General features: G+C 38.7%; 2 protein-coding genes across 2 annotated transcripts; both read left to right on the top strand.

Annotated features, from left to right (window-relative positions):
* Positions 1 to 1,871: 1,871 nt before the first annotated feature.
* arl13a (ADP-ribosylation factor-like 13A) lies at positions 1,872 to 5,952 on the top strand. The gene is made up of 10 exons (XM_069670466.1): positions 1,872 to 1,891; positions 3,221 to 3,337; positions 3,616 to 3,686; positions 3,763 to 4,015; positions 4,132 to 4,237; positions 4,342 to 4,547; positions 4,651 to 4,759; positions 5,020 to 5,290; positions 5,385 to 5,495; positions 5,583 to 5,952. The coding sequence occupies exons 1-10, from the start codon at positions 1,872 to 1,874 to the stop codon at positions 5,642 to 5,644; spliced, it is 1,326 nt and encodes a 441-aa protein (XP_069526567.1). The 3' UTR covers positions 5,645 to 5,952.
* A 1,788-nt stretch (positions 5,953 to 7,740) lies between these two features.
* On the top strand, positions 7,741 to 10,281 carry tmem35 (transmembrane protein 35). The gene is made up of 2 exons (XM_069670055.1): positions 7,741 to 7,923; positions 8,832 to 10,281. Exons 1-2 carry the CDS (start codon positions 7,804 to 7,806, stop codon positions 9,195 to 9,197), a joined length of 486 nt encoding a protein of 161 aa, XP_069526156.1. The 5' UTR covers positions 7,741 to 7,803; the 3' UTR covers positions 9,198 to 10,281.
* Positions 10,282 to 11,040: the final 759 nt, after the last annotated feature.

Genomic DNA, 11,040 nt, shown 5'->3' on the forward strand with positions numbered 1-11,040 from the left:
GCTAACCGTGTCCTTACTGTACGTCCAAATTACATGTTAACAGTCATTGTTAACATAAAGCAGAAGCCCTAAAGTATTTCAACTGAAACCCAGATTGCAAAATCAGCAGTCGGGGGTCATGTTTGCAATGTGGAGAACTGGAGCAGATGGGGGTGTGGTCCTCAGCTGCTGCTGTTTTTGCACTGTGAATGTGCAATGTGGTACATGTGTGTGTGTGTGTGTGTGTGTGTGTGTATCAGCTGACACAGGGCTGTGGTCAGAGTCTGGGATGAGTCTACTCAGCAGACGAGGGCAGAGTCTGATTGGACGTTGGTCTAATGACATAATGAGATCAGGTCTGCACACAGACCAGTGCTCCAGGACAAAATTATAGTTTAATTTCATCCACAGAAGCTCTGCTGTTTGTCCACTGTCCATGTTCTCCCTATATTAACATTAACATATAAAATAATCAGTGTGTATAAATCCTGCAAATGAAAAACAACTGTACAAGTTTAGCTGTGAATTAACAGAGATTTAGCTTCAGTGGTAATTCATATTAGCTTGTCATGTTATAACACATAGATCCATTATATTATTTATAGTGACGTCTGTATGCACAGCAGCGTCTGGGAGCTAAATACATCCTGTGAATGTGACGCCATCTAGTGGTAATACTTTACAAGATGTGTGTGACGGGCTTAATAACATTATTGTATTAAAACCATTATGTAATATGTTGATCCTGTTCTTATTTTTAATGGAGAAACTTAGCTGCATCTGTCATTTAATATTCAGCCATTATTATATTGATTTATTCTAAACAAATAACTGATTTATTTGTATGAAATGTGTTATTATGAATAAACTCACAAAATTTCATTAAAACTGATCATGGTCATCTTTTTGATCCACATAGAGAAAATATTTCTTAAATTTCTTGTTTTTTTGATTACGGTCTTGTGAGTCGTTGTTTTATTTGCTCATTTTTCTTTATGATGTTAATGTATTTTCCAAAAACAAGTAGGCTTAGTTTTTTGGTGGTATTCTTAAGTTGAGGGGAGGTCGAGTGTTTTCGTTAGCTGCTTCTTGACCTCTCCTGACAAACCTTTTATTTTTCATTAACTGGGTTTAATGCAGTTTTATGTGTGCAAATAAACAGAAGAAACAATAAAGTAAAAAAATACACGAAAAGTGCTAATTGATTAACAGAAAAAAATAAATAAATTACCCAGAGTATGCCCAAAAGGGTTAACATTTTCTGTGGTTATATGTAATATCAGCTTTAAAAGCTCATAAACACAACATAATAAAAATGCACTAACTGTACATTACACATCCATTAAAACATATAGCGTAAACATAGTAACCTGTTCCATATTATTCCATATTAACCTCATTATTTGTTATACATCTAACCCAGTGAAACGGTACCTGACAGGGACTAACAGTCTGTAGTTAGCATTAGCTCTAATTATACCTGTAAACATTGTCCCTACAGCAGTGTGACATCACCTTGCCATCACTATAGTTACGATGCCATCATCTGCTTGAGTGACTAAAGTTGTGCTTTCTAAATCTGTCCGATTGTCTTGAGGTGACACTTTCGGACTGCAGAGCAGATCACAGCACGTCACAGATCACACCATGAGACACATTTAGTTCTCCGGGACGGATATATGCACCTTCGTTTGGACTCGTTAGAGAAGAACCACGCCATCCAATGGGATTAGCGATCAACTCGGAGGACTCAGTGATTGGCTGAAATACCAACACAACACTTGCCAGGTAGTTCCTCCCACATAGGGTGACTAAAAGCTTAGTGTGAGCCTGATGGGATTTGTAGCTGGTGGGAACAAAATGTTAGAAGAGACCCGCACCCAAACAAATGAATGGACGTAGACCTACTTCTGTAAGTATCCTTTAAATATCTGATAAAGTAAACTTCTACATGCAACTTCTGCACATATTTAATGTGATTTAGTCATTCGGTTGTTTTCTACTAGTAGTTTAGTGTCCACAGAGTTTAAAATACTTTGTTTTAAGTAATTGATTCACTGCGTTGTACCACATGTGTACTGTTTTCTCGATGTTTGTATGAATCCAAAGTAGTGCACTGTTCTGCATAGCTGTAATTGTAAATATTAATAGAAACACATTCTTTTAATGAGTGATTATCACAAAGTAATCTACTGTAGGGCTGCTGTGGGTTTGATGTTTACATCAACAGGCTTTTCATGGCTATCACTACTGCTGTTTGATACGTTTATTGCACCGTGTTTTACAGTTTCACCGATTTCTCTTCATATCATTCATACTCTCTGTTTCACTCAAATGAAAATATATATTAAATATATACGTTGATAACCAATATAACTCTTTGATTTGTCAGAATAAATAAAATGTTTTGTATTGCATAAACAAAACAACTGAATATACATTAAATCTATCATTTAATCTTCTTAAAGTCTTTTACGTTCAAACTTTCAAGCAGCTCCCACTTTCTGTCCTTCGTACGGCGCTAACTGCTAATATTAATGCCTTGGTAAACATGGAAAATGTCCTTACTTAAACTTTAGGGATGTTCATTACCTTACTAACTTCTGCAGCCAAAACAAAATGGGTCAGCTTGTTAGCAGCACTAAAAGCAGGCTGTTCTAAAGCGACTTGAGCAGATTACGGAGCCTCAGCAGATGCTCTGGACAAAGGGCTGAAAGATCTGCTGGTGTTTTTTTTTAGCATATGGCCTGACGGCCTCAGATACACCTGCTGCTTGTGTGCTACAGGACTGGAGAGGAACAGTTATAGGACCCTAGACATGGCAGAAAGCTTTTACTGGGCTTACACATCATCATCAGTACCACACATGACGATATTGAGATAAACTACAGAGAAAATAGCATGAGAATATTTGTGTTTAAGCTTGGCTACAGAGCAATTGTTTTATGGTTCTGATTGCTTATTGATCCAAGACACTAAAGAAATCAAGCTTTAAAGTTAAAGTGAGCAACTGGATGCTAAATTGGAGCTAATTTTATATTCCAGGAAGATGGTTAGAAAGACACTTGGCAGTGGACGTGTTGTCTGGGTGTCTGACCATCTGTAAGAGTCTCCTAAGCCCACAGCAGACACAAAGATGCTTTGTGTCGGACTTGGCCATCACCCTCGGTGACTCAAGCTATTGGCCTTAATTTTATGTGAGAGTTTGTGAGTCATAATGGAGTCGACCATCTGCTTGCAGGTACCAGTTCCAGAGAAGATGGTGGCCACTGTGCTCACCTGCCTCACCTCGAGTAAACATGTTCAACCTGTTGAGCAACTGCTGCACCTGGGTCTCCAAATTACAGGAGCCAATCAGGTACCAATAATGCATTTCTTAACTGATTAAGTTAGAGCTGTACTGTCTAAAAATGACTTAGAATAGAAACAAAAGTGAGCCAGCCCTCTGTAAAGAAAAAGCAAGACAAATCACAAACAGCTTTTCCTTTGATAGTTTTGTATAATCTGAATTTGCATGTCACGTAAAGTTCACTGACGCCATCTGGTTTCCTTTTTTTCCTGTTACTGCTCAAATTTAAAGCTGTCAATCACAGCAATTTCCTATGTGAAATTTAATCTATGCATTTGTCTCTGCAGGAAAGCGACCATTCTGGTGGTGGGACTTGACAAAGCGGGAAAAACATCCTCCATCAGAGGGATGCTGCGAGGTAATTCAACAGTGGCTTTAAAACTGATTGAACTCTAAATTTGGGACCAGTGATTTACGTCCTGTTCTTTTTTCAGTCCCCCATGGCATGGAAGCAGGACCCACCCATAGCTGCATCCGAAATGAGCTGAGAGTGGAGAACTACCTGGTGACCTTGTTGGATGTCGGAGGGTCCGCAGAGTCGAGAGGAGTCTGGAGGGAGCTCTGCGGAGATGCCCATGGGATCATCTTCGTGGTGGATTCCAGCGACAGGCAGAGGATGAAGGAGGTCAAGGAGGTTCTCGCTGAGCTGCTGAAGCAACCAAGAGTGGCAGGAAAACCTCTATTAGTGTAAATATATATTTAACTTCATACATTCAATTGTGCTCTTACATCCTAAACAGTATACACAGCGCCTTCTGGTGGCGGATGAAGTTAAAATGTGAGTGAAACCTTTTTTGTTCCAGGTTGGCGAACAAACAGGACAAAATGAACGCTTTGCTGGGAAGTGAGCTGATTGAGATTCTGTCGCTGGAGAATCTGGTCAACCAGAGCCGCTCTCTTTGCCATATCGTAAGTGTTGTTCAATTATTCACTGATGAAAACAGAACAAACAAAAATCTCTTGCATGACAACAAACAGACCAGAAAAACAGACCTTGTTTCTTTTCCTCTTAGGAGCCTTGCTCAGCCTTAATGGACCTGCGACGCTGGTCGGACAGAAAGATTCTTCGAGGCCTTCGCTGGTTGCTGCGTGCTGTTTGTCTGGATTACCCGGAGCTGTGCTCTCGTGTAGCCCAGGACAGCAAGAGGCCTCTGGAGCCAAGAGAGAGGGAGAAGACTTGGAAAACAGAGAAAGTCCGCAGAAAAACCAAAGGGGAACGGTACGAGTCCTTACATTATTAACTCTTTTTATACAAAGTAACACAGATCTTCATAAACCTGGGCATGACGTTTATTTACATTTGAAATGTTTTCTCACCTCAGAATGCGATCCAGCAAGTCAGATCTTCGCCAAGTTCATCGGCCAAAAGAGAGGGAGAAAAACAACAAGGGAGAAGGAAAGCTGCAACCCATTCGAAGCATGCTGCAAAAGGTCAGGAAAATATCCTCTTCAAAAACTCAAACTCAGTGGTTTATGAGGTTCACATAACAATGGTCACTTTTGATAGATGTCTGATGTTTAGGAAACTATTTTACAAAGATGAGCAAGGCACAATGTTAGCAACACATTTACTATAGATTGTTTTATAATCAATAAATCTGATAATTGTTTTCTCAATTTATAAATGAGTCCCTTGAATTATAAAATGTCAGAAAATAGTGCGACATGGTTTCCTTCGTGTTCATTCACAGGAAACCTCTCTGAAAAAGAAGCTGACGACAAAGAAGAAAAAGAAGCCGGTTAAAGTCAAGGAGAGTGAAAAGGATCAAGAAGCAGTAAATGATCAGGAGGAGGAGGAGGAGGGTGACGGTAATGAAGGAGAGCAAGAAAACTTGGGTCACAGAGAGAAAGCCAACAGTGCCCTGATCCCACCGAAAAAAGATAAACCGAAACGCAAAACAAAGGTGAAGGAGGAGACTCTGGACGTGCCAGAATCACCTGAGAATGGAGAGCCGCTCAAAGGTTTAAATCAGTTATATATGGGCTATATTTTTTTGTTTCTTTGCTGTGTAAGAATTGAAATCTAATATGTCTTTTATCTCTTGTCTAGCTGGAGGGAAGAAGAAGAGGAAGAAGAAAGTTGTCAAAGTAAAAAGGAAAAACAAGATCAACACAGAGGAGATGTCTGCAGCTTACTCCCAGCCTGTGGACCTGTCTGCTACCTTTGGTGAGCCTCATCCACTTCTTTCATCTGCAAATCAGACACAGTAACAATGAAATCGAGGCATTTGTTGATGACCTTGTCTCCTGACAGATCTTTACCGAAAAGCAATACTGGCTCTGAAGGAACGTCAGGATCAGGGACAGGCAGAGTGACAACCGGACCTGAGTATGAGGATGTGGTCTACAGCAGAAGTAACACTACATCCCTACACAAACTCTAATATCATTTTTGTTAACCTTTTATTTGACTGCTATGTCTTTATTATGTTATATAGACTATAGTCCTGATTCCTGAACCTTTGGAGAGACTGCAAATTCCACTGTGTAGTGAAGGACATGCCTGCATAACCATGTAATGACAGACATTTTAATAACATATATATATATATATATATAAATATACAGTATATATAGATGTAACAATATAGAAATGTTTAAATGCTACAAATATAACTGTGTACCTGGCCAAAATGTTAAACAATATTTCTTTGTATTTATCTGTGAAGTTTTTGAACTGTATCCTTTTTTATCATTATTGGAACTGCTATAGACAATGCACTGTCAGAGTATGGGACGTTGTTAAAATGACATTTATTAAATTGTATAATAAACATTTTCCACTACTTGCATGGCCTTTTACATGTTTATATGTTACAGCAGACACATCAGCAAACAAAGTATTTGTGTGTCAAGTTATTTAGATTTAAAGATCTGATATAGACAATGACAGTGTAGATATTCCTCCATGGCAGCCTTGCAGGCATTTTGACCATGTTCCAAAATAAAACAAACATTTCTAATATCTGGAGAAACTGTTTATTTACCAGATGGAACAACAGATTTGAGATTTTGTGCTACAGCTTCTTTGGCAGTATTTCAGATTTATCGATATTGACTGTACTGACCCTGACTTAAGCAATAAAAAAAATGATAAATTGACTAAAGATAAGCACAGCTACTGTGGTTTGTTGAGTTTAGGGGAGTTTTTAGAGTACATCTCTACTGTAAGTGGTAAATTTGTGACCTTATTTTTTTATCCTATAATGTATTTCCACTTCCTATTGATTACAAAAAAATCTGCTAAACTTTAAATATTCCTATATAGACCTCCAGTTTAACAGCTTATTTGTGAAGTATCCATTTCAACTTCATCATGTCTAAACCAGATTACATTTATATGTCTAAATATATGACTAACTGTACCCTACACTGGTTTTCAAGGGTTTGTGAAATCAGAAAAAAAAAGCTAAATATTTTTGTTGTGCTACCTTGAGACTGACACAATTGAAATTAAAATCTGTCAGATTTAATTTCTGTGCAGATAAAAGAACTTTAACATTTAATGTTGAATGAAGGCTTGAACATATTAGTTTAATTTTTAATGTTTAAGTGTACATAGAGAGCAAAGTTAAACCGGAGTCAAATCCTTGTACATACCTGGCCAATAAAGCTAATTAAATATTAATTTCAATATTTAATTTTAATAGTACTGAGGACTCAACCCTAATTGTTAGATGAGACTGATTATACCACACTCATGTCTGGTAAAAATGAAGCTATCACTACCAGCCAGTTAGCTTAACTGTAGAGACTGAAAACAGGGGGAAGTTGCTAGCTCATCCAAAAATAGCAAAATTAAACTGCAAGCACCTCTAAAACGATGTATGTCATTAGTTTGTTCAGTGTATATTAAAAAAAACAAAGTGCATCAACGTTAATGTGTAGTTATATGTGGACTTGTTTGCAGGACTATTTCTTTAGGGGACAAAGTTATTTCCTGGAGTTTTTGCTGGTTGCCTGGCAACTTCAAGATATACATCTTCTACTCACAACAAAACAGATAAAAGTGTACCCCAATGTATTGTAATTTTCATTTAAGGCTATAATAAAACGGTTGATATCGTCGTGTTTTGTGCGTAAACGTGAAAATTATATTATGTGTAAATTAACCAGTTTCAGGGCTCCATATCATTACAGTTAAAGGTCTTCTGACTTACTGTTCCCGCTTAATAGTTAAAAGACGATTTTTGGGGGGGCGTTATACAGGCTCTAACAGCCTACTGGGTCTATCAAGCGCGTGTTATGCATATGTGAAGCGAAAATGTAAGTAGCTCTGCTTGTTTGAGATTAACTCCTATCAGGCTACATGTTGTCTCCTGCTCTTGGATGCGGCGCAGAGAGGGGGGGGCAGCGCGTCGCCATCTTTGTCGTTCTTCCAGAAGCCCATCCCCCTGATGCTTCTTCACTGGGTAACCGTCCGACTTTCATTCAATTGAGTGGGAAGCGCCAGCTGCACACACGGTGGCGAAAAGATGCCCTCACCAAGGACAGTAACTATCGTGGCCCTTTCTTTTGCTTTGGGCTTATTTTTCGTGTTTATGGGAACCATTAAGCTCACACCGAGACTAAGCAAAGATGCATACAGTGAAATGGTGAGTAAACCGTAACGACAAACTGTCCGCATCTGTTAGGGTAAAGGCCATTGTTCTGTGCTGGCTGTGGACGCGAAAGGCTATCAGGCTCGAATAATGTGAGGAGAGACTGGCCTCAATAGTTAAACGTACGGAAAATGAATGCTTTCGACCCTGCATTATTCTTCTAGTCTGCCTCTGTGGGGTGTAAATGTCACAGAGGAGATTCAGTTATATAAAATGTTGAGTCCTACTGTTACAGTAACTGCTCGTAACAGCACAGTTAGCGTATAGGCTATGGCCTGTATTTTTTAAAGATAAATTAAAAATAGTTCAGTATTAACACAGTTAACGTCCATGAATCAGTACACATACATAAAACAGTCACAATGTGTGTGCCTTTAGCTAGTAGACGCGGAAACGGATGGATTATAGATGATTGAATGCACAGGACTTTATTATTATATGCTTTAATACCGCTTAAGGATGCAAACATACTGTGGGTAATCAACAGATTTGATAGGTGTAGCTATGGCCTGTTATATACGCTGCTAAGCTACTCGTTTAATACTATGAGGAAGTTAACGGTTAAAAAGCAATGGCGGCGCATTCGAGCAAATTCTGTGAGATGCACCTGCTGGTGCTGATGTTGAAGTGTCCTGTGAGGAAGATGATAGCTTGCATAATTATAGATTTCATGCAAAATCCAAAACGAGGTGCTCAGAAGATACTTCTTATCATGATTATATAGGTTTAAGGAAGCAATAGGACCAAGACAAGGTTTGATGAATTGTGCTAACATTGAAGTTTGACTTGAGAGTGGTGACCTTATGGTCCTTTATGGCCTCACTATTAGACATATAATATAGTTTGTATTAAATACATGGTAGATATATCTCTTTAAAGATCTCTGTACTTTTTCCTTTCAGAAAAGGGCTTACAAGAGCTATGCCAAGGCATTGCCAGGCCTGAAGAAGATTGGGATCAGCTCAGTCCTGCTTCGCAAGATCATCGGCTCTCTGGAGGTGGGCTGCGGTGTGGTGCTCACCCTCGTGCCAGGCAGGCCAAAAGATGTGGCCAACTTCCTGTTGCTGCTCGTCATGCTGGCTGTCCTGTTCTTCCACCAGCTAGTTGGAGACCCGCTGAAACGGTACGCCCACGCTCTAGTCTTTGGTATTCTACTCACCTGCCGGCTGCTTATTGCCCGCCAGAGTGATGACCGGCCGGAGAGAGAGGACAGCAGAGAGGAACAGCACATCAACGACCAGGAAAAGAACAAGGTCAAGCAGTCTTAAGATGCTCTTCTACTTTGGTCCATGCAACCTCAAAGGGAACCCAGTGCGCCTCTATGGATGGTGATAAATCAAGTTGTGAAGGAAACAGTCACTCCCAGTTATAACACCCCTCACCCACATCTATGGTTCCGTCCAGCTGGCTGACTGATTACTCTCATCTACTCCTGTGCACTCTTAATGTGAAACTGGGAACTCCTGATCCATACATCCTCTACATAGCCATGGACAATCATACCAGTGAAAACTTTGATGAGCCCAGCTTATTGTCACAATAATCCATTTTCCCTACATGTGTTTCAGCCCTACACTGTGCTAAATGTGTTTGTGTTTCTGTTTTGAATCTCAGTTTTGTTACAAGATATTATGTTGATTTGAGAATGCTGTTTTTCATGAAAGAGTCTTTGTAGCTTGTTTTCTAATTTGTTTTTATACTATAGGTAGGAGAAACTAATAATTTATGAATTTCAACAGTTCAAGCATGCTTCATTTGGTCAGCAGTATAAAACATAAACCAAAATAAGCAGTGTTGAAAGAATTTTTACCAATTATACGTCAACCAGTATTACATATCCGCATCCTATTTTGATGCACTGTCACCAGAAGGCAATTCTGAGAGGAAAAAATATATAAATCCTGGTTCATTTAACATCTCATTAGATTTTACAGAAGTATGCATGAAATAATTTCTCCCAAAGTAAAATAAGCTGCATATCCTCTGTCTCCTCTCAGTTCAGTGATCATCACAATGAAGTTGTTTGACGAGAGGGACAGCGTTTGCTGCCTCCGGGGTCTGCTTCCAGCTTGTACAGCAGAATTTAACCAAATTTTTTAACAAAGAATCTTTTTGCCTGTTAAATATTGAAATTTACCTTTTGTAATTTACAGCTGAAGTCTTAAACCTAGTCCCTGTCTGTTACAGATTCTGCTGAACTGTTTGGTTCAATTTCATTATGTCTAAAGATATGAACATCATTCCTATTGGTTTTCTTTGGGGATGAAATCTCAGTTGAAAAAGATGTGAGTTCGTTTTGAGATTCACAATATTTCTGTAAGTGATGTACTTGAAATAAACAATTGGAGGTGAGACTGACTAAATATTGTTTGTCTTATTAGCACTTTGATATAGCCTACTTTAAATTAGCATCAGTGGTTGCTGTTAAGTGCTTTTTGTGTTGCTATCGTATTTTAGTTCTATTCATTACAGGTTAATCAGTTTTTTAAACTTAAGTAAATTTATAGTGAACTCAAGCCAAGAGCATTAGGTATTTCTTCACGCTGCCAAATAAAAGAAATTGCAAACATATTGGATTTATTATGAAATTAGGTTGGAAAAACAATAACTTTAAACAGAAAGGCCTGGGCTCCATTTTTTTTTCTCAACACAACAGAGTCCTTCACTAAACCTAACCCTGGACAGAAAAGGACCAGGACCGCAGTAGAGCGAACAGTGAGGATGAGGGGGCCAACTGTATTACTCAGACACAAGGGTCTTTCTGTTACGTCTGGCCCTAAAGACAAAATGGAGGGATTTTGCCCCGCTCTTCCCCCTAAAAACTAGAGGTCATATAAACTTACAGCTTACAGTTGGGAGGTAGTGGCCTTTCTTTAAAATTTCGATTTTTGCATGACAAAAGAACTAATTGGCACTGTGGTGTTTGTAGAACAAATGGACCAACATGAAAGCCTAAAGCTGAATACAGAAATTAGTTTTAAATTTTTACAGAGGATTCACAGATAGTTCCCATATCAGTTATTTTCTTACTACTTAGTTTTTAAGGGTTTAAATTGGTTAGCTACAGTTTTGGTTTTATTTGATCAGGATATACAAGATTTGATTAGATTA

This window comes from Semicossyphus pulcher, unplaced genomic scaffold, assembly GCF_022749685.1.
Source record: "Semicossyphus pulcher isolate SPU_LCO1_2020_fin unplaced genomic scaffold, fSemPul1.0.p SCAF_2, whole genome shotgun sequence".
Classification (NCBI taxonomy): Eukaryota; Metazoa; Chordata; class Actinopteri; order Labriformes; family Labridae; genus Semicossyphus; species Semicossyphus pulcher.